We start from the raw sequence: 23,850 nt of genomic DNA, 5'->3' as shown, positions 1-23,850 counted from the left end.
TCCTTATGCTACAAAATGTATTTAAAAGTTAATCTGAAGCTAATATGAAGCCTCAGTCAAACCATGTAGCTATCTTTCAAGGTTACAGTCCTTGTAGTACCAGAGTCCCTCTTTTTGTTATTATACTTCCACTGCAGCTCGACAGGGAAACACAAAGCCGGAATTTGCAAATGCTAAAAAGACAATGTGGCAAATATACATTTGATATGACTAACTCAGACTGCTGAAGTCTCAAAAAAGCTTCAGACCAACTTTTACATACATTTTTGCACAAATTGACTGTGTAGATTGTGGATTTTGGCCTCCATCAATTACATTAAGAGCACATTTGAAGGGGATCTTTTAATAGCCAGTATGAACAGGAGGAATGATTACAGCAAGGAAAACCCTTTTCAGTGTTTATATGGGCACCTGACTGTTGATTTAGGACAGACTTAAAGAACTGTGATCCTATCCATCTTAGGTGGTGCTACTTTTTGTCACTCTGGCAGTTTGGTGCCTGGCCATAAACTCAGCAGTGATTTAAACACACAGTATCCCATTTCCACACCTCTTGATGAAGCTTGTCCACAGCGTCTGTGACACTTTCTTCTCCCAGTTGCTTGTATTTCTGCTGCATGTTCTTCGTCAGGTTCAGTCTCAGCTCCTCATCCAGCTGTGAGACAGAAGCAGCACTTCAGCAATCACTCATGAGAAAATTTTATCACCTGCAGATCCCCTCCCATTAATAAAAATAGACCCTGGTCAAGTTTCTTCCCTCCCCTGTAACATTCCTCTGTACCTGTGCAATGCCCTAACGCTATATGAGCATATATATGGGCATACCTCCTCTGACCCCTCTCCCTTTTTCCACATAAGCATTCCTTAAATCTAGTTTAACATTAAAAATAGTTGTGTTGCTTGACTGACGGTACAAAGAGTGACAAATGGGCCATTTTACATCAACCTGTTAGAGAAACAGCTTGATATAAAATGGAATTAAGTGTCAGTAGATTACCTGGTAGCAGAAAGGAAAACACTGGAGCAAGAAAAAGAGGGGAAGAAAGAGAAGTGTGAGAAGGATGGAAAAACAAGACAAATGAAGAACATGCACAGAGAGGCATGCAGAGAAGATTTCACAAGAGACAGTGCAGCAACTTTGGTATTTTATGGTTTTCAGATGATGAGATGATGGAAAAAAGATGTGTGAATCACATTGAGGGATAGAGGAATGACACAAATATGCATTAATTAAAAATACAAGAAAACAAAAACATGTCAGAATTTTAAATATATATGTTGACTACTGTATACTAAAACAATATATAACTTAATACAACAGTTCTGGTGATCCAAAATCATTATCAAGAAAAGATTTATCTTAAAAATAGCATTTAATGTTACTACTATAACTGTCCACAAACACACACAAACTGAAGGTAAAACACTTCACCTGTTGGTAGTTAATGTAGGCCAACACACCAGCAGTGATTTCCAGCAGGAAAATACACAGCAACAATACCAAATACTGTGAATGGGGAGACATGAAATAAACAACAACACAGCTGTGAATAATGTCAGAATTTCTTCAGATAGTGGTGTAGTGACATCTGAAATAAAAACATAAAAACTAGAGTGCTTTTTAGTAATTTACAAAAGCCAAAATAAAAAGTTATGCTCTAGAGAATAAGTGGGAAGATAAGTTATTCATTACAAATGTCGCAGTTGATATGGAAATAGAGATAATGTCACAGATCTTGTGTAGTTTTGCTTCAGTGTTATATCCTCTCCTCACTGCGTCTGGCTGTCTCTCTCTCTTACACATACTGAAGTCCGAGCAGCCGCTTGTGATGCCCTTCATTCCTCTGCCATGACCCGCACTCTATATCCAATCTCTTAAAGACACACTCTGCATGACTTTGTCTGTTATATCTGACAGCCATGCCTGTCTGATATAATGAGCTGCACTGAATGAAGGCAGATGAGGCAGAAGGTCACCTGGGATTTACTTTCAATACACAAAGATTAGTTTGTGTGTGTATAAACAGAAACTTAAAAAATGTCTTTCCTTGTTTTCTGATTCAACATGATTAAACAGAATTAATGTTTTGGTGAAGTGAAGTGAAGGGCAATGTTTAACGTGAATGAGACACCTTACCACAATCAAAAGACTCTTAATCTCCCTCAGAGTGGCACAGCAACCAATAATCCCCGTCACGATCACAATGAGCCCGGCGAATATCAGGATGTAAGCGGAGGCCGAGTAGAAGCCGGAGTTCAGTAAACTGATGTAGTCGCTCTTCTCCATCAGAGTCCACACTCCCACTGCCAGCACGGTCCCTCCTGCCAGCTGAAAGAATTAATCGTTATTGGTCCAATTCAAACCAGATGCATCGTGTTAAGAATGTGCCTCATAATTATAACCAGTTATAATGTGGTGACAACATCTTTCATTGTCAGCCTCAAGATATGTGCAGCTAAATCTGTTTATCTGATACACATTAATCAATGTTTCATATCTCTGCCTACTTTGTGGAAACACATTTACAGAGTAACTGAAACTACAACTGATGCAGGCAAAATTTAAACCCTAAAGTAAAGAAAATGAAAGCATTATGGGTGTTGATCTAGGAGTATATTTATATGTAGTTTTAATTATTTTAATAATTATTGTAACTTTTGTAACATTGTACAATGAATGTTGCAAAAAAATTGAGTTTGTATTAATTATATAGAGCGTAGTATATTTTTATATAAACACTTGATTGTTTAATGCAGAGAGGAATAATGGGAACTGAGCAAGTGGTATGGTTTTTCATTCTCAGAAATGGGAAATCATCATGTGTCATATGAAGGAAAAAGTACATCCAAAGCTGCAACAAAAAGTGGATTATAAGTGTGATGAATGATTACCATGATACTTAATAGAGCCTTCAACAGTAGGTTTCATTGTTTTAAATTCATTAACTTACCCAGAAAAGAATGTTGAAGAGAAAAAGTAGATATTTCAGACAAATTGTCCCACATGGTTTTTTTTTTTCAGTGCGAGCTTCCATTCTGAAATGAAAAATGAACATGTTAGTACAATGTAAGTAGATATACAGCTGTGAATCAACAGACTCTGCAAAACATCTGCGATTTAATAACTCTCTGTAAAAGAATGACCAAAAATGACCACAAGATGATCAAAGAGCGGGTCAAACCCTCCAAATACTACTGTCATACTGCAGTGAAGATTGTGATCACACAGCTTCCTGCCTTTATACTTGCATGACAGCAGGTTAAAGCCTATTAGAGCTGTATCTGATTGGGACTTCTCTCTTGTGAGCATGTAGGAATTTCCTCTTTCAGTCCGCTTTAGTTCCACCTTTGGTGTGAAAAAGTGATTTACTGGTTGGAGTTCACACATAGCTACAGTACTATATGTATGAGATGTTCAGACAACATATGACATCTATTTTATGGTTTTATGTGTATTACCTTTAAGATGTAGAACAGGAGACCATAAATTATAAGGTGGTGCATTTCAAACTTGCAAAAACTTGTCAACAGAGCATTGGACATTGCTCACTGATGAAATTAAATATGTTGAGTGGAAAACATATCTAACAACTTGTGTCACATGTCATCCAGCTGACAGATATATATGACCACCATCCCAGTAACTCAACCTGATCTTCTCACACTCCGGTGATATACTGTTGACTTTTAACTCTTTCATGAATTAGTCAAAATCAGTTTTTTACTCAACCTGAACTGAGCTTTCTTCTTGTTCTATTTTAAGAAACATTATGACTCAGAGCATCACAATGGGCAGTGATCTAAAATTTTAGATATCAGTGAATATCTCTCTTTATAAGAACATTTCTTTTTAGAATAAATAAGTCAATAAAGTATAAAGGCACAATAAAATAAACACATTAAACATGAAAAACATAATGCAAAACAAAATGTTGCATGTGTGACTGTATTTGTCAAGCAAAAACAATCCCCCACTGGTCACACTGAGTTATTTTTAAACCATTGTGTCATGGAAAAACTCCTCTCCCTTTCTGCTCAGACCAAAATAATCCTACCTGATTTTAGGTGCTGGGCCCAAAAGAACACAGGTTATCGTGGTAACGTCTTCCCAGATCCCTCTAACCCCAGTGTCAATGTTGCTGCTGTCTGAAGGTTAACTGCAACACTGTAAGTCCTCAGCAGACTCTCAGACCTCGAGGCTCCAACAAGTGTCAGTCTGTCCTCTTTTGGCAGAGCAGGGCAGCTCACCCCTCCAAAAGCTTTATAGAGTGCATGGCTGCCCCCCGCTGGTTTCTCACACATATGAGCTCTTGGTGTCACTTGAGGGCATTTTTCAAAAACAATTCATGTTCAGAAAGAGTATAACAAAAAATATTTTATTGCATGGACAAAGATACATGACAACATTCACATATTAAAAACAAATGTTTCAGATACTCTGCAGTAAACTTGTTCAGAGAAAAATAAAAAAAGCGACCTTTAAAAACAAGTGTTGGAGTAAACATTTCCCATTACTCAACCCAACTGTAAATCCTCAAAGAAACTGTAAATCCTCTAAATGAAAGTTTTAAGTAGAAAGCCAAGTCCTTTCCTGTTCATGTACAGCAGCGTCTTTTAGCAGGTTCCTTAGTCAGTAATAGTGCATCTTCATATTGCCGCTCATGCTGGGAGACTAACCCCCTAAAATGAAGAAAATTAAACATTTATAAATAATGTGTCAGAAATAACAACATGTGAGAATAACATTAATTGTACAGTTTATGCCCCTGATCCTGCTGCCTTGTTTCTTCTCAGGTTTATGCAAAAAAAATAAAATAAAATAACACGAGGGACGACAATCAGCTCCCAATTTATTAGGGAATGCACCATTTATATCAATAAGTGGAGACTAAACATTTGAAATTGTACTGAAATGATTTTGTAATTAATTGATAAAAGGACTCAGACAGTGAGATGATTAATCTGCCATATGAAGTGAACACATCTTAAGTTAAATATTGTTAAATTGAACCTGACTGTAAATAATTAATCTCTTGCCTGCTCCTTTTTAGAAAATTAAATCAAATCTTTTATCTTCTCATTTATTTTTTCTCTCTCTTCCCCCTTTCCATTCTCTTTTGAGTTGTGTGGCAGCTTTAGTTTGTAATGTGTTTTGTGTTCATTGTGTATACATTTGTGATTCATTTTGATAATCGATTAATAATCAGTCATTTATCAAGCAAAAATACAAAGCATTTGCTGGTTTCAGTTTCTTCAATCTGATGATTTGCTGCTTTTCTCTGTTTTATATCATAGTAAATTCAATATCAGTGGGTAAAAAACATGAATGACTAATCAAAAAAGGACTTGATAGATTATTCAGTAATGAAAATGATGTAGCCCTTGATAGAAACACAATACAACAAACTACAGCTTCCAAAATGACCACAAAGTTGAATCAACATGTCTCTAAATGAACAAAAACACAACACTATAACCCTCATGAAGGGAGGAATAATTCAAATGGGCTGTTGTATTAACCTTTATTAGTTTTATTTACTGTAGGTGTACCTAATAAATAAACTGTGAACTGTAATAACAAAATGTCAAAACAAACATTTTGACACGTGAACAAATTGTAAAGTAAAGAAATAAGACAACATACTGCGCCAGCTGAGTCATCAGCTCCTCCATATTATAGCCAGTCTTGCCACTGCATTCATAAAACAAAGCCTGGTGCTGCTGTATGAACCAGAGGGTTAAAAAACTTTTAGCTTCATGAACAAATCACAGCAGAAAATCGTTTGAATATTCAAATGTGCCTTACCTCTGCTAGCTTCTGTCCCTCTTTTGTTGTCACTTTTCTTCTGTGACCGTCTGCCAGGTCCAGCTTGTTCCCCAGCAGCATCAATACAGCATCTTCACACATCTTCTCCTGGGACAGACACACCAGGTTTCAGTACACACTCTTAACCACTACCTCTCTCTGTTTGGTCAGTGTATTCTCCAACTCTTGCTCCTGCATCTTCAGCTCCTCCTCAAGTTGTTGCCCTCTCTGCTTCTGTCTCATACTCTCATTGATTTCACATTTAATTCGTTAAATGCTATTATTATCAATTCTGCTAAATTATATAATAGTTAGACTGAATAACACACATCTGTACCTGAGCCAGATGTTTCTCTGAGGCAGACACAGCAGGTTACATTACACACTCAAAATACACCAGTCTAAATATAACAAAAAAACCCCCAAATCATTTGAAAAAGTATCTCTAAAAAGACATTACTAGTGAGGTATTAGTATATTCAGTGATTTATACTGCTCTGTTGTACACCTGGATTTGTATTCAAAACAGGGAAAACTCTTTTGCATATTTTTACATCCAACCATCCATGAAATCTCCACCCGCTCACCTTCACAGTGTCCATCCATCCTCTCACAGCAGTGAAGGAGGAGGCTTGAGTTATGTCATACATGACAAGTATACCGTCAGCCTTACGGTAGTACTGCTCAGTGATGCTACGAAACCTGGACAGACATTAGTGAAAGGAAGAAAGGAAGAAATAACACCCATACATGTACAACCGATTCATCAGGTGATAAGAAATAACCAGATAAATGATAAATTAATAACCTATCTGACCTCTCCTGTCCTGCAGTGTCCCAGAGCTGCAGGGTGATGGTGGTGGAGTCCAGAGTTATAGTCCTCATCTGGAAATCTATACCTAGAAACAACAGATCAAACTTTACTGATACTGTATTCACTGTGGACCATTTTAATGGTGAAAGGGTGATAAGAAGAGAAAAGCTTACCGACTGTTGTGCTCGTTGTACTGGAGAAATGTCCTGTGCAGTAATGATGGATGAAGGAGCTCTTACCCACCCCTGAATTACCCAGGAAAACCACCTTGAACACTCGCTGCAGACTGACAGTTTTGCTCTAAATTTAGGCAAAAGGACCAAACTTTACATTTTGATCCAAGTGTTGTTTTTTTTATTTCTTTGCTGTGAGGAGGGAGTGCATGACTCTCAATATCTGCATCATTCTTGCTCTCTGTGTTACGAAACTGATGTGTTTTTTTTTGTATGAATTTGTGTATGTTTGCATTAGATTCAATATTTTCCCTACCTGGGTTTGAGTCTGTTCAACATTTTCACACCTGACTCTACATGACGGCTGGTGTCTCTTGGATGAATTTGAATCATCTTTTTTCTCTTTGTCTTGCTCCAACTCATCGGATGAGCTCAGCTGTCTTCAGGATCAACAAACACAAAATTAGTTGCTTCCTCGGTTCTGCGATCTCCCTCACATTACTGCAAACATTATTATTATTGTTAACTGGGGATACAAACCTTTTCAGTGGCTTGTCTTGTTGTAAGTAGTTACCTATGACTGACCCTCTCTTCTGCAAAGTCTTTGTGATTTTTGGTTTCTAAAAAAAGGTTTTTGTGGAAAGTGAGATATTAGTTGTATAAATATATGTTCTCCTTTGTAGTAATAGGAAGATAATTTGTTACGCACATTTAAAAAGCAAGAATTCAGTTCAACAGTGACATTTATTCTGCTGCAAAGAAGTCAAACATCAGGATCAATTAACACTTAATACACTTATTTGATTATAAATGATACTACAAAAAAACACCATAACACAGAGTCAGTTTTATAGTTTTCTGAGTGTATATTTTGCGTTCTGTGACTCATGGAAGTATAAAATCCAAAGAAGAGGCTACAATCAATAGCTTTTGCAATCAATAGCATTGTGGATAAATAAAGTGAATCTGCTTAAAGGTGCTTGATTGGCCTTTGATAAATGAGGTAAATAAGCTGCTTGATTAATTTGTTAAATACTTCAGTTCACCTGCATAAATAATGTAGGTACAAAATGACTAATTAACATATATATAACACTATTTCCTTCAAGTTGACAGAGGTAAGAATAAATGCCTTTTCAACACAATCCTTCAGTTCATTGACCCCAGAAAAAAACAAAAACATTGCTGGCATGAAAAAACCCCCAACGGTGTCAATGACATTAAGTTCAATCAATAACCAAACAATAACAGCTGCCCATATAAATAATAATTTTCCAGATGATGGAATAAAGCATGAAGTCATTCCAAGATTTGGCTTAAGGTGGATAAAACTGCTGTGTCCACGGAGCACAAAGGTCTTCACTGAGGTAATAATTTAATGGCAGAGGAGGAAAGACAGAGTGTCTGTGACTAACCCTCTTCTGAGACTGTTGAACATCTTTCTCATCTCGCAGCTTTTTGTTCATATCCCTGATATAAAAGAAGAGAAAATCAGTTAGTGTCATTGTCACACTGGCTATATATACATATTATATAATACATATTCAGTGATGAGTGGCTGAATAAGAAAAAGACTGCAGCTTTTTAGACTAACCTCAACAGCTCCAGCTGTCTGAAGAGACTATCTTTTTCTTTCTGGATGTTCTTGGACACCTTCATCACATTTCTACAGTAAAGAAAACAAAATATTGTTGAAAGATACATTTGGTGATGTTGTACATGTTTCTTACTGTCAACAAATCCCAGACAAGAATCAAAAATGCATTGCTGAATCCTTCTAGTATTGCCTGTTTGTGTTTCTCTCCATTGTTGTTCAATAGCTATTAAAAATGCAGTGTTGCACAATGTTCCTGCAATTCAATGAATAAAGCCACTGTAGTTTATTTTAAATCAGTCTCATATACACCGTACTGCAGCCGGAACACTTTTTAATTATTATTAAATGATTTTGCTGCTGACAAATGAGACAATATTACCTGACAAATGCACTAATTCTTGCCCAGTGTCAGACAAAAACTACAATTCCCATCAATTTAGAAAATGGATGTGAAAATATCAACATTGGGTATTTTTCACTTGTCTGACTTGCTCTATGTGTTTTATTGAATCTGATATTGATCAATTTTTCTGGTCTTGATAAAGATAAAACAGACAAAAAAGCCTCTTCAGAGCCTGCAGCTAGCTTAACTGAAACTAAAAGTGAGACATATGACTCCCATGTGATTATGTTGTGTATTTGTTTTTATATTAAAGGACTCACACAGTTTGCTAATAAAAAAGTAAAAATAGTTTAACAGAGACAGTGTTTTCATGATCACATATCTGAATAGCTACTTGTACCGTTACCTCTGTCGATCTGCTTGTTCTTGGGAAGCATTGAGCTGCAGCAGGCTGAGCTCACCCAGAGCGGCCTGCAGCTGCTCTCTGCTGCTCTCCGCCTGCTCCTGCAGCTGCATGTTGAAGCTGCGCAGCTGCTGGTTCTGCTCCTTGATTTTTGCCTGCTCACAGCTCAGCTGCCAGATTCTGGACTCCAGCTTAGTACAAAGACAGGTCCTGTTGACTCTCACACAATCTTTAGAAATAACATTATTACAACTTGGACATGTACCTCTTTCTGTTTGGTCAATGTATTATCCAACTCTTGCTCCCGTATCTTCAGCTCCTCCTCAAGTTGTTGCCCTCTTTGCTTCTGCTTCAGACTGTCCTGAAATTCACAATCAATAAAATTAAACGCTGTAATGAAAATCACGTTTGCTAAATGAATTGTTGAACAGTTGGACTAAATAGCACACATCTGTACCTGAGCCAGATGTTTATCTTTTTCCTCTCTGATTTGGTTTTCCATTTCTTCATATATGGATCGAACAACCTGATCATGTTCACTCTCTCGCCTAAAACAGAGCAAATTAATGAATTCATAAAACTCAACACAACAGACTGAATATTCACAGTTGTGTCCACTGGGCAGAATGAATGTGTATTGGTTTGTATTTGTGGAGGACAATGGGAGGAGGGCGGCAGTGACCTGCGTAGAGCTTGTTCCAGATTGTCTCTCTCTCTGATGGAGTCCTGTAAATTGGACACTGTGTGGACCAGGACGCCTTCCAGGACGTTCAGCAGCTCTGGTCTGTGTCTCTGCAGCTCACACCACAGAGAGCAGAGCTCCTGCTGACTGACACACAACACATGACAGTTAACTTTACAGCACAGCACCAATAAATTATGTTAGAAAACGACAACGCCTATTAAATGATCTACTGTACAAACAGATGAAGAATTATTAAATCAGTGGACAAACACAACAAGTTTTTTCTATGTTTGTCTGAATAAAGGGCACGAAGGGTCACTGAATGGTTTAATGAGTATGAAAATAACGTGAGTCATGATGTTTCAGCCTTCACAGTCAATAGATCTCAACCCGACCGTGCAGGACACTTTGGACCCACAGTGCTCTACATCATCATCATCATCATCATCATGGTGTTTATCCCTCCAGCAGAGACTTGAAGAATCAGAGCCAAGAAGCTGTTTTGGTGCTCGTAGTGGAACGACACCTTAATAAGATACTTTGTTGTTTTGTCTTAAATTTGTCACCTATTCAAAAAGCAGCTTCACCTGCAGAAACCAAGATTCCTTTCAATTTTATCCACTTGAAAAAACTACGCTACAACATCTTAATTTGTGTAAAAGTACCTTTTTGTACCAAACCGGAAGAAGATTCAACATTTTAATATGTTCATATGGAGCTGCTTCACAATAGAGAAGATACATCATGCAATGTTTATTATCTTGTTAATCATCCATCTCCATTTATTTATTCATGTGCCCCACAAATACTATGATATCCTTCTGTTTCTAGTAAATATGTAAATATTGCAATTTAATATGTGGCATGTGAGCATGTTGTGTGTGTTAAATGGGTAAAATACACTGTCCAATCTTAGCAGTTCAGTTATAAGTAGTGCAGGGCTGCAACTATTATTTTTATTATCAAATATTTCATGAATAATTACAAAATGAAAAATGCCCATTTATAATGTCTTAGAGCCCATGCCTTCAAATGTCTTGTTTTGTCTGATCAACAGTCCATAATCCAAAGATGTTCACTTCTCTTTGTTCTTTTAAATCACGGCTTATGACTTTTTTGTTTGGTACTGCTTTTTTGTTTAATCACAATTTTAGCGTTAATATCTTACATTGCACTGTAACTTTGTATTGTACAGTTTTTATCTGTCTTACTCTATTTTAGCTTAATTTAATTTCCAGTTTAACACTTTTAATTGTATTTCAATGTCTTTTTATTTTGCCATGTGTTGCTTTTATATTCTATCCTGATGCATTTTCTGTTTTAAGTTGTCCTACCACTTTAAAGTTATAGCTTTTAATATATTGTTTCTACTATAGAAGTCTGTGGGGAAATCTTTGTTTAGTCAATAGTCATTATTTTGTAATCTGCTGATCTTACTTGCTGAAGAGCTTGTCAGCACCTAGCTCCATCAGTATGTTGACAAATCGAACTGCAGCAGGATCCTGGGACCAGTCCACCTGGTCTATATCCTCTTCTGCTTCGTCTTGAATCTGCTCAGTCGTGTTCTCCAGTCCCACCAACTCACCTGCACCAAAGGACACACAGGGGAACAGACGAGTTGGCTAAAAAGAGGACGACAGATGTGAACTAAAAGTAAAACGTGGTCTCAAATCCATCATAAAAAGACGCTCACCAAGTCCTGTGTTGAACTCTATAGGAGTAAGGAATCCATTGCTATCTCGGTCAAGACTCTCAAACACCGTCTCCAGCTGTTCGGGCGACAGCGGCAACTCCCCTTGTAGCCTCTGCTCAGAAGAAAGCAAAAAAAGTTCAACTCAAATTTACAGTCAGTCTAAATGTTGTCATTCTGCCAAACTAGCTGCTCACCTGCATGTCCCGCTTCGTGATGAACCCTTTCCCCTCTTTGTCACACAGCACAAACAGCTCCTTGGCCTTGCCCATGGTTTCTGCCTTAGGGCTTCCTGGCGCTGCTTCTCTGATGGTAGGTGAAGTTAGAGGGCTACGACCCCAGCCCGGCCTGGGGCTCCCAGGTGGCAGGCCTCGCAGTCTGGGGCTTGCTGGTATTGCTTCACCACTACCTTGACCCACCAGGACTTCACCATCGTTCAGCCACCTAGACATGACTGCACAGAGGCAGGAAGGAAAGAGTGAGGAGTGTGAGTCTATTATACAGGAATGACAATCTCATTTAAATGGGAGTCAATGGTGTAAAAGTTTTTTATTGCTGGATAAGAACTGTCTGAAACATTATCAAACACATTCACTTTTTACTTTCTCAATGAACTGCAGTGAATTTAAGACACTTTGGATCTTCTCTCATAGTGCCGAAAGATATTGTGAGAAGCCGGCTTACAGGTCCTCCCTTGTCAAACACGAGGTGCAGAACAAACTAAGCTGTGACTGTTCACATTATCTACAGCTGCTATGATCTGGTGTCAGATGCATTCACACTCAAGGTAAAAATTTGAGAAATCCAGGAACAACAACATCTCAAAAAGCAGAATATCTTATTAAGAAATTTGTATCTGAAGTGTTTACATTCCTGGGAAATGTATGACATGGACTTCTGGCTGAATACAGTGCAAACAGTTTGGCTCACTGTTTATTTAGAAGAGGAACACTGAAACCAATATATTTGACCATGTGTCCACCATGACTGTGCACCAGGATGTGCCAAGTGTAAAAAAACAGGACATTGTCATGTGAGGAGAGTTACTGTGTACTTGAGCAGGAGGGTGGATAGCCAGGAGAGAGGACATGCAAATAAAGCGTTTGCAGTTGTTTGCATTGTCAAACAACTTTCTCTCAAAAACTCAACTAGGCTATGGGAAACATATGCCCCAGTATCTCCAAACATCCATAAAACAGTGATTTATGACTGTTATGAGATTTATAAAAGCATCACAAACAATTAGTCTTCAGGTTAGATGACATTTCTATTACACACATGTCGGCATAAATCATAAATGGCTTCATTTAAATAGAATAAAAGTTTCTGGTGCTCATCAAACTCAGATACACACTGAATTGAAATATTGTCTCAGTATTGCCTAATTTTCCAGGTATGCCCCTCTGCACACTATCTATGAAAGCATAAAAACACTTAGAAATATTTACTGATAACACATATAGCAGATCTAGCAGATGATATATAAAGCTTGCAAAAATATAACATAGGAGATAGCCTCGAATTCAAGATAAGAGACTTGTGAAAACATTATGTTGAGGATTGACTCCCAAGTAGCCAACAGCCACGCCAAAGGTCAAATAAGCTCACACACCTGACGGTAACTCACTGTTTTGCGAGGTCGGTGTGTGGTGCAAGGTGGAGTTTCTCTTACGTTCAGGGAAAGTGGCTTTAAGTAATGACAGAGTACACACTGAAGGCTCCGAAAACCTTCAGTCAAACTTAAGAAGTTCGTACAGGTTTTGTGATAACAACATGTGACCATATTCAGTCTGACAGTGTAGCTTTAGTTGAAGCATATGTTGCTTAAAAACATTGTGACAGCTCAATGACTGAACACTGTGGTCAAGTTCAAGTGCATTAGCGTTTGTGACAGTTTGAAAGCTAATAATTAATAAACAGCTACCATACGAGCAGTTTTATAACAATATAGCCAGCGGAGGAAAACTCAAAATTGACAGAAAGAAACAGTGTGCATTTATTATTAAACAGGCAAACATTCGTTAGTCGGCTGAGAAAGTGGAGAGAGCGTCTACGCTGCCTTAATGTTGATAAAAGCCTGTCATTACTGTATTTCAAGTCAATTCAGCGAAGTTGTAGAAACTTTGAGTACTCACCTACCGTGTTGTGGACGCAGGTGTCCACTACCTTTGAACACCTCTCAGTAATTCAACCACATGCGGACTACAGCCGCTGGGTGGCGCTGATGGTGATGTCTACCGTAATACTCAGTGTAGCCTGTGCTACTTTTTTTTCTCTTTCTATTATCAGGATTGGAAGGTTACTTTGGAAATGTAATAGGTTACAGATTACTATTGACCCTATTTAAAATGTAATTAGTAATGTAACTATTTCAATTACTTAATCACAGTAATGTAACATATTACATTTGATTACTTTGTGTTTACTTTTCTAATTTTCTAACAAATGTCTTCAGCTGTTAGGGTAAGTGTTCCTTTTAAGCACCAAAATCTAAGTTCAGGTGTTTTTCATGGATACTGACATGATGTATAAGGGTGATCACTTCTTACAAAGCAAGAATGATCTCTTTTCTATTTAAAATGTATTCATTAGTTCATAAATCATGATGTGGGCTTAAATGGTGTCACAGTACCAAGGAAGCCCATGTCAGACTTTTGATTTTTTTAAAAAATAAAATACCTTTATTTTATATTCCAAAATCTACATGAAATAATGAACACATTTTCAAATGAGAGATACATCTTGCTTAATAAGAAATGATCTCCCTTATAAATCATGTCAGTATCCATGAAAAACACCTGAACTTAGATTTTGGTGCTTAATCGGTACATTTACCCTAACAGCTGAAAACATTCATTAGAAAATTAGAAAAGTAATCAAATATAATATCTTACACTACTTTGATTACGTGATTGAAATAGTTACATTACATTTCCAAAGTCCCCAACCCTGGCTATGACAACATTTCATTTGACTAATATTCTGAGGAGCATTTAAGTCAGTCATTACGGTAAGAAGGACCGTTACCATGGTATTCACGGAAATGCCCACGTTACCGCTGAAAAGCAGCAGTGAGCTCTGGGAGCAATGTTTGGCCTTAAAAGTGGGAATATGAGGGATTTATTGCTTCTTCTCGGCTCCGACTGATTTATTTTTATTCGTCGAGCATTTTCTGTCGGTAAGAGTAATCTAAACGTTGCTTAAATTGTGTTTGTGAAGCCTGCTTTCTCACAACAGCATGAAAAAAAGCAATCAGTGTTGGCTACGGAGGGAATACCTCGAAGTTAAAAATCTGAGCTTTGTTTTCGCCAAACGGGTGTTTTAGTTGTGGGAAACCAGTCAGTAACTCTATAATGATCTGCAGACAGGACTTAATAAGGAGAAACCGCCGTCATGGATAAATGCGTAGAAAGAAAGAAAGGATGGGCGTACACCACTACAACAACACAAGAGATAGTGGTGTGTGTGTGTGTGTTTCTGTGTGTGTGTGCTTAGGTGAAATTAATCTGTAATCCCAGCCGTGACCTTACCATGGCTGCCTGTGTAACAGTCTGAGCATGCTGACCTTATATAGCTACGTTTACTGCTTATTTAACTGCCTGAGAAAGAAGCGTTACATCAACCTTTATCCGCACACTTCTTTGGATGGATGGCTGCAGAGAAAAGGGCTGCACTGCATTGAAGATGTTAAAATGACATTAAATTATAACTTCTTCTTGTTTAACAGCTTCTCTGTTCGTCATCAGGTTATTCAGCAGATGAGGAGACCTTCTACATTAAAGATGACCAACATGCAGCATTTGAAGAGATGTCAAACATCTAATTTGATATATTGGACTGCCTGCAATCATCACCAAGATGCTTTTTCCACTGAGGACAACAAACGACATGTTTCTGACCACAGATGCCAACTGGAGTGAAATATACCTAAAAAAAATAGAGTATTAAAGGACAAACCCATCAGTTTCTGACTATGTGAATGGATAAGTGATGCCTGTCTACTTTCAGACTCTTGCACATGCGTTTAGTTTTCCTTATAGACAATTAAGAGGAGAATAGAGGAGACTGTGAAGATTGTGGGTTAGCAGGATCAACCTGGTGAAGATGCTGCAGACTGGTAACTACTCACTGGTGCTGCTGATCCAGCTCACACTACTTGCCTATGACCTCTTTGTGAACTCCTTCAGTGAACTCCTCAGAGGAGCGCCGGTCATCCAGCTCGTGCTTTTCATGTAAGTCACTGAACTACATGATTAAATTATTTGTTCAGTCATAAATCAGTCATTAGAACATCACCTGTAAAAGAAATATATTCAAGTTAATTGATTTTTGTGTTTCATAAATTATTATTTTACACATTTACGAATTAAAAACACCTTTGACATTATTGTTAGTTGTATCATTCACGTGTCATATCATGGTGAATCTCTAACTAAATCTATTTTATGAATGATACAAAATTCAATATATTAATTAACAATCAATCAATATTTAGTTGTTGATCTACATTGTACTTTTAGGTTAGGGCTGGACAATATATCTATATCGATATTGTGATATGAGACTATATATCGTCTTAGAATTTGGTTTTAAAGGCTGCATTACAGTAAAATGATGTAAACTTACCAGACTGTTATAATTTGCCTTTTCCCACCTTTGTCATTATATTCAAATCACTGATGATTGTTTATCAAAATTTCATTGTGTAAATATTTTGTGAAAACACCGATAGTCATCCCTACAATATTGTTGCCATATCGATATCGAGGGATTTGGTCAAATATATTGTGATATTTGATTTTATCTATATCGCCCAGCCCTATCTTAGGTGTTTCATTTTGGACAGATAAGACTAAATATGTTAAGTGTGGACGTTTTGAAGTAGTCAAGTAGTCAACAAACCAATCCCCCAATTGAATTATACAGCAGCCAAACAATCAGTGAAAGCATTTGGCAAAGACTCAGAAACTGACGTAAGATTTCCTTTCCTGACAGAAAATCCCTTTTAGAAAGGGCTACTACTATTACCATGCCTGTTTCTGAAATGTATCACCTTTGAGGTTGTAGTTAGATGATGATTTTCATTTCAGCTTCAGTTTAAAGTTTAATTACCATTAGTGCTGCAGCTGCTCTAATGTGTTAGAATTACTTTTACTGTGTCCTTTGTGTATTCACAGACAAGGAAAGATAGCAAGGCAACTCATCTTTGCTAGAATATGTTACCCAGTGGCTGGTTTATATTTAATAGTTCATTTGGCAACAGTTAAAAATCAGATGCTTTCATGAGACGGAACACCTCGTATCCTCTTGTTGCAATACTGGAGTTTTAACCATTATGAAGTGACCTGGTCAGTTAATGAAGCCACAAAGATTTCCACTCTAGCTTTCCGGTTTTCTCACCAATTAAAACACCTTGAAGTTTGTAATTCTATAAAGATGGTGGTCTTTGTAACACACTTTCTTGTGTCTTCATGTATTTTTATTTGCATTTTTCTGCTGCATGACTACGTAGTTTAAGACACGTGTCACCTCAAACATCAATATAAAATAAACTCTCTTTGCAGCATCCAGGACATCGCCATCTTGTTCAACGTGATCATCATCCTGCTGATGATGTTCAACACCTACGTGTTCCAGGTCGGCCTGGTGTCGCTGCTGCTGGAGCGCTTCAGAGCTCTGCTGATGTTCTCGGCTCTTTACCTGACGCTCAGCATCTGCTTCCACTGCTGGGTGTTGGTACGCACTGATTTTAAAAGTGTTGCATTTTAACATCTATGTGAAGTATTGAGGAAATCAGAGCCAGTGTAGGATGTTGACCTTATAAATATTTCTCCTTTTTGTCCAGAACCTTAGATGGCTTGCGTCAAACTATTTTGTGTGGACAGACGGTCTTCAAGCGCTCTTTGTTTTCCAGAGAACAGGTAAAAGTTTGATCACACCTATTTTGTTTTCTAAAGTCTTTGTTTTAATTGAATGTTTATTTCTCATAACAGCGGCAGTGTTGTATTACTACTTCTACAAGCGCACAGCAGAGTATATGGGGGACCCGAGGCTCTATGAGGACTCTCTGTGGTTGCGTGATGCCTTTGCCAGAGCTCGTCAGTGAAGGACGAGCAGCTTTGATAGACTTGAATGGAGCTAGTAAGAAAAGATCATTCTGAAATGACAACACTGGGCTCCACCTGCAGCTACTTGCGATACTATTAAGCACCTAGATTAAAACAAAGGTTTAGAGGTATCGAACACCCATGGAACTTAATAACAGGTAGAGTGGATGAAGCAAAGTCTCAAACCACAGTTTGTGTTTACTGACTCTTAAGGAGCCAAGTAGGCAGCTGGTTAAAAGGTTTACAGTAGCAGGTAAGCCAACCATGGAACACATAGTATTGTATTAATCAGGATTGAGTCCGTTAATCTATGTGGCCTTTGTAAATCAATTTGAGTACACCTTTAATGAATGTCAGAAGTTCAGTGAAGATGCAGGTATTCTCCCACTGCATGTTTATTTTGTTTATTGTGTATTTTCATGTACATTCATTTGTAGGACATGTAGTAATATTTCTATTGGGAAAAAAGTCTTATTTCCCCACTTTTGCCTTACGTAAGGCTCATGTGTTTTTACATGATTGTAAGTTTAATAAGCCAATATTGATTTTGATGTGAATCCCGTTGTCCCGTCAGTGGGGATCTTTGAATCGTGTTCCCTGCTGTTTTTATTAAAAACTCCTTCTCTAATCCTGGTGTAATCCTTCATCGCTATTGCAGTCGGTATTATCCTCGAGACAAGGTGAAACTGACTGCTCTATTTTTAACAAAAAGATTAATGGAGGGATTGAGGTTTTAGAAACCACTTGTACAACAAACCATAAATAGCCTCCTGGGTGTCTGAAATAATCTGCTATTCTGGAGTGCGCTACGGGTTAAGAGGCTACGCACTTCAGGTCTGGGCTCTAAAATTGTTCATTAACATTTTATTTAACCATCAGGAGTTAGGATTAGGAGTTTTTTTGACTAATAGCAAGATATCAGGCTAAACAAAGAAAGACACCAAAAGTTGTACAAATTCCTCTTTACTTGTGAATAGAAACCCAAAGTCCACGTGATCCCATAATAATGTCAGTGCAGTCCAATCAAATCCAAAATCCTGTTCCTGTTGTGTGTGTGATGTTTTCCGATCCACTGGAATGTGTCCTATTGTTTGAAATCAGTCACCTGAAACAGGAGGGAAGAACGGTTAACTACCACCAAATGTTTCATCAGTTTTAAAGTGAAAATGATGATTGGGTTTTTAACGAGGCGAGATCTTAAAACGTACCTTCATACATAGATCCCCACCCAGAGTAGTAAGAACAGCACTCCGAAGCCCATGAACAGCGAGGCCACGAGGGAGATCAGCAGCTCTTTGTAGACGTCCCTGGTGTATTTTGTTGAAGTTACCTCATAGCTAATGAAAGGTTAAGGGCTAACTTAAATAAAAAAGGTACAAAAAAGAAAAAAAAACATTTAAAAAGGCCTAATCGTTGCTTATTCACACGAGTGAACTCAACAGTAAGGGGAGTTAAAATTAAAAATGATGCTTAGATTTAGTCCTTGTCTAGAGTTAAGATTTGTATTGACATCTATGTTCAGCTGGCAATTTCAATCTTATATATTTAGAAACAATTAGGAGAATTCTGACTTTGTGAATGCTAATTTACAAAATATCATAAATAATTATTTGGCCTTCAAAGTTGTGTAAAAAACACAGTCACACAAGTACCTTTTATTCAGCTTGAAGTACCTTTAAATCTCTGATGATTTATTATCACTTAGCATGCTGTAGTGACTCAGTGGTAAGGAGGAAGGAGATCAACAAAGGATAGTAAGGTATGATGGTGAGCATGCATGATGGTGGTTAAAACAAGCTCAAATTTAGCCCATTTGTAATTATTCAAAAACTTTAAACATGTGTTAATGTTCAGAAACATAATTGTCTGATGTGTGCTCAAGTGAAGGTTTGAAATATTTGAGATTTGTCTAACCTGAAAGCACATCAGTCAGCATTTCAATAACTATGTTAGAAGCACAAATTCTAAACAAATGTGGATGTCGAGGATAGTTAGTGTTAACGTTTGTTCAGACAGTGTGAAATAGTCCAGCAGCAATATCTCAGGTATCAGATATTGAGTCAGAGTTTGACTCCCATTAAAAAGGAAATGTCACAATTGTTCAAGTCTTTCCTAAAACAATTTGAATTAGTTGCTCAAATGAAAATTTAAACAGGCTTTGCTCTCTTTTTGTGTGAGAAAATGATGGGGGACAAAACCCACAGTCCTCGTTTCGAACAAAAAATAATTTAAATGTTTATCTGAAGATAACGAGGCTTCAGCTGTCCGAGTTAGTCAAATAAAGTGGATCTCTTACACAGTTAGTCTTTTTAGTGTCTAAGCAGACACTCAGCTGCAGTGGAAGGAACGTAAAAAAATGAGGGAATTTGGTGCTTAAAAAGACAGAAAATTAGAAATGTTGACTTAGTCTGTTTAAACTGATGGAAATTAGATAGTGAATATCTTTGGGTTGTGGAGGTATGGTTGGGACAATAAGGAACATCTGAGGACATCACCTCTGGCTTTAAAAAACAACAACATTTTCTGACATTTTTTAGACCAAAAAACTATTGAAAAAAATAAACATTAACTAATAATGAAAATGATCATTAGATGCAGCTTCCAATTCAGGGTTAAGAGGAAAGTTAAGGGAAACATAAATAATGATATTTAACGGCCGGTTCTCCATTTTTCCTCCTCCAACTACACTTATGAAACAATGTTATACATCGTGGCAAAAGCCCACTTTAAGATTTGTGAAACTTTAATTTTGCTTTTAAAAACTGACAAAAAATTAATAATAAAATAAAATAGCCCAGGTCCAAAACCATTACACTTACCACTGACTTGCCAAATCATAATAATCCATTAGTCAAGTAAGACAAGTGTTTTTTTTAATCTTCACAATTAGAACAAAGGTTTCACAAATCTGAAACTGTGTTTTAATGAGTCTCTGGAGTTTTCTTGTTAATCTAGTCCAGATTTGACTGGTCTGAATGTAGTCGGTTAGGGTTAGTGTGGATCTGGTCTAATGTGGTCTGAATGGAAAAAAAGCAGTGGAATCAGTGACGATTTTAGAGGTGCTCAAGCACCCTTAAATTTGATCTAAGCACCCCTAAAAAATAAGTAAATTATGATAGCATTTTTTTCTCCTAAAAATTATTTTATACGGCTTTAATTATTTTGTGAGCCTGTCTGTTAGAGATGGGACAAACACTTATGCTACAGGTTTTAGCAATGGTTTTATTTTTAAAAGGTTAAATGTACTTTGAATAGTTCTGTCATTATTATATAATCTTTCCCTCAGGGTTCATTAACTATCTTAGAGTCCTCTCTGTAGATATCTGTGATTGTTTATTCTGAACCATTATTATCATACATTATAGTAGACCACTCTACTATGTATTAATATTTCTTGTTGTAATTTACGTTATCCACTGAAATTAGTAATTTAGCAGGGGGTTTGAACACTTGCAGGGCATTGCATGTCACATTCTCATTAGGGGCCCGGCTGATCCCCCCTAAAGGTCTGATCTTAGAATCGCCCCCGAGTGAAATCACCAATTTTTTCAGTTATCATAAGCAAAATAAAGGTTTTTTTATAAAAAAAAATCTAAAAAAGAGGGTTTTAAACAGTGTTAAGGCTTTCACTACAATATCTATAACACTCCTTCATGAATATAAGAGGTGGAAAAAAACAACAACTGAGAACCAGCAGCTGAATATCTTTGTTTCCTTTCATTCAGGATCAGGAGCTGACTTCAGCGTCGTGTTGCTACATTACAGTAACATCCTCTTCCACATTTACCACATATATTCAGTCAGTGTGGTCTGATGTGAACCAAGCAGCACACTGTGAAGGATACACGAAGAACCAGGCGGTGAAGAACATGCCGATGGCCAACAGCACCACGGTGAGGTGGGGGAACACAGCCGGATTCACCGGGCTGGTGTACCGGGTCATTGCCTCAAGTTCCTGCGGCCACAGCAAAGATAGAAGCCGGTTAGTTTCATCACCTCCTGCTAGTTTAACATGCTAACATAATGACTCGCGTCTACAGCGTTTTATGGTTGCAGAAAAGCTTCATTGATTCGTTTTATGAGACGCAGCTCAGTGAGTTTGACATGAGAGGCTAACCTAACATAACGCTGCTCTGCTGGGTATATTTAGCTTAAACAAACCACAACCCCACATAAAATGCACAGCTTGAGAATAAAATCTGCAGTCAAATCAAGATATGAATGTATACAGGCGAGATATGGAGCAGAAACTCTACCATTTTGTGATGAAGTGCAGCTCCTGCCTCTGCGATTCAAGAGAAGAAGGCCACGTACTGACTAACGCTTCCTGGTTGTTGAGGTGACGTGAAACTTACGTGGTGACGTGAGCGCGTACAGTCCTGCGTTCAGTCTGTCAGGCTCGTGTTTTATTTTATTTTATTAATTTATTTGTCAGGGACAGTGCATATTAATATACAAATATGCCAGAATTAGCCCAAAGGATAGTTTTGATCTGTTGTCCCTGACCAGGTGTGAGTTGGCAGCCTAAAATCAAGAAACAGATTTAAAACATTATAAGACAAGTTAGTTACAATAAGTATAAAACAGACATAAGCAGCACACAGTAAAAACGAAGTGACAAACAAACAGTTACAGAGCAGCTTGACAGGAGCAGACATAAGCAAGAACAAATGTGAGCCAAAATGGACGTAAGCATAACACACATATGAGCAACGAGCAAACAAGAAGCAGGACAAGAGTAACACAACAGGGCAATTCAACTTCATAAACAGGGACAGACATAAGAAAAACAAGTGCAAGAAACATGATGAAAGTAAAACAAAGGCAGGTGAGGCAACAAGACATTTTAACAGCATACACAAAGACAGACTAGCAGGAAAAAGTAAAAACAGGTAAAACAAATATGGGCTACAGGGCTGCAGTTTTAGCAACAGGACAGTTTTGTAAGGTGATGGATCATCGCTGACTGATTTTGAGTCTTATGAGCCATGTTCTGAGCCGTGTTCATCTCAGACTGTTTCTAATCAATAACTGATCAATACATTCATGGGTCTAAACCTTCATAGAATCCTCACATAATCATTTGGTTAGTGTTGGGAAAATAGCCAAGTGAATTTACTCAAGTAGTGTATATAAATTCAGTTTTGAGGTGCTTGTTATTTACTTGAGTATTTTAATTTGATGCTACTTTATACTTCCACCCCACTTTATTTCAGAGGGAAATATTATACTTTTACTCCACTATATTTATTTGACAGCTTTAGTTACTTTCCAGATGAATTTTGGACACAGTGGATAATATAACAAGCTTTGAAAATACAACATATTGTTAAATATAAAATCTGTGGTTTCCAACATTCTTGGCTTTTGACGTCTTTACAAAAAGTAGTGTGTAGTCGGGGTCACATTTCAGATGTCGATGAGTTGTTAACAGCTCCACCAAATAGTGTTTTTTCCCTTAAAACTTCTCACATGGTTTTGTGTCAATGAATATTCAATATGATCCAATATTTCACCAAAAATCACAAATTAGAGAAAAAGTCCAAAAACTGGAAACAGATTTGTGTATCAGAACTTTGTTTTCCTTCTTTCCTCTCCCATTAATCATCTCTTGGCCCCTCACATTTATCTGGTGACCCTTTGGAGGGGCCTGACCCCTAGGTTGGGAACCACTGGACTAAATCAACTCTAAATAAAGTGGTTGAAACTAGCTCCACCTCCAGCAGCTGCTGTAACATGCTGCTGATGCTTCAGTGTTAATAATCTCATGATGTCATATGTCAGTCAGAGAGATGAAATGATTACTTTATAATTTAAAGTACATTTCATTGCTAGTACTTTAGTACCTTTAGTAGGATTTAATATACAGTACTTTTATTTGTTTCACTTTTAATAGTATTTTTACATTGCTGTAGTGGTACTTTTACTTAAGGATCTGAGTGTTTCTTCTACAGCTGCTTGTTGTATGTAAGGGTGTAAATTCTGCTACCTGAAAGGCCAAAATTAGGGCAAGGACAGATAATAGTCTGTAAGTCTTCGGCTGCCATCTGCTGGACAAAATGAACAACTTGGTGCAAATTGACAATTCAACACAACAGGAAATTCAATCACAAATTTATTTACTGTATGCATTCATAGTATTACAGCATATTCTTGACAAAAGGCTTCGAAATGTAATGACAAAATGGGCTAAAAAGTAAAAGTAGTGATATTAAAGTACTCCACAAGTTTT

At 37.4% G+C, this 23,850-nt stretch overlaps 4 protein-coding genes across 4 annotated transcripts in view; 1 reads left to right on the top strand and 3 right to left on the bottom strand.

The window, feature by feature from the left end:
• Positions 1 to 4,196, bottom strand: part of cd151 (CD151 molecule) — a 163,859-nt gene extending 159,663 nt beyond the window's left edge. The window contains exons 1-5 of the mRNA XM_062421623.1: positions 4,056 to 4,196; positions 2,952 to 3,036; positions 2,138 to 2,329; positions 1,433 to 1,507; positions 551 to 655 (exon numbers count right to left, since the gene is read on the bottom strand). Coding sequence (XP_062277607.1) covers positions 551 to 655; positions 1,433 to 1,507; positions 2,138 to 2,329; positions 2,952 to 3,035 — 456 coding nt within the window. The 5' untranslated portion in view covers position 3,036; positions 4,056 to 4,196. The remainder of the gene's footprint in view (positions 1 to 550; positions 656 to 1,432; positions 1,508 to 2,137; positions 2,330 to 2,951; positions 3,037 to 4,055) is intronic.
• Positions 4,197 to 4,539: 343 nt separating this feature from the next.
• cracr2b (calcium release activated channel regulator 2B) lies at positions 4,540 to 13,694 on the bottom strand. Its single transcript, XM_062421621.1, has 18 exons — positions 13,647 to 13,694; positions 11,709 to 11,965; positions 11,515 to 11,626; positions 11,259 to 11,406; positions 9,819 to 9,965; positions 9,594 to 9,684; positions 9,402 to 9,497; positions 9,140 to 9,327; positions 8,388 to 8,459; positions 8,209 to 8,263; positions 7,334 to 7,413; positions 7,110 to 7,233; positions 6,794 to 6,920; positions 6,624 to 6,705; positions 6,394 to 6,508; positions 5,807 to 5,914; positions 5,645 to 5,721; positions 4,540 to 4,680 (listed from the first exon to the last, which is right to left on the bottom strand). Exons 2-18 carry the CDS (start codon positions 11,961 to 11,963, stop codon positions 4,596 to 4,598), a joined length of 1,962 nt encoding a protein of 653 aa, XP_062277605.1. The 5' UTR covers positions 11,964 to 11,965; positions 13,647 to 13,694; the 3' UTR covers positions 4,540 to 4,595.
• An 875-nt stretch (positions 13,695 to 14,569) lies between these two features.
• Positions 14,570 to 18,432, top strand: tmem138 (transmembrane protein 138). Its single transcript, XM_062420585.1, has 5 exons — positions 14,570 to 14,689; positions 15,258 to 15,743; positions 17,076 to 17,247; positions 17,357 to 17,432; positions 17,505 to 18,432. Exons 2-5 carry the CDS (start codon positions 15,616 to 15,618, stop codon positions 17,615 to 17,617), a joined length of 489 nt encoding a protein of 162 aa, XP_062276569.1. The 5' UTR covers positions 14,570 to 14,689; positions 15,258 to 15,615; the 3' UTR covers positions 17,618 to 18,432.
• A 133-nt stretch (positions 18,433 to 18,565) lies between these two features.
• On the bottom strand, positions 18,566 to 21,950 carry tmem258 (transmembrane protein 258). The gene is made up of 4 exons (XM_062420586.1): positions 21,875 to 21,950; positions 21,464 to 21,573; positions 18,827 to 18,955; positions 18,566 to 18,723 (listed from the first exon to the last, which is right to left on the bottom strand). Exons 1-3 carry the CDS (start codon positions 21,875 to 21,877, stop codon positions 18,829 to 18,831), a joined length of 240 nt encoding a protein of 79 aa, XP_062276570.1. The 5' UTR covers positions 21,878 to 21,950; the 3' UTR covers positions 18,566 to 18,723; positions 18,827 to 18,828.
• Positions 21,951 to 23,850: the final 1,900 nt, after the last annotated feature.

This window comes from Scomber scombrus, chromosome 6, assembly GCF_963691925.1.
Source record: "Scomber scombrus chromosome 6, fScoSco1.1, whole genome shotgun sequence".
Classification (NCBI taxonomy): Eukaryota; Metazoa; Chordata; class Actinopteri; order Scombriformes; family Scombridae; genus Scomber; species Scomber scombrus.
Note: the sequence above shows the minus strand (reverse complement) of the source record. Positions and strands in the feature narration are given on the sequence as shown.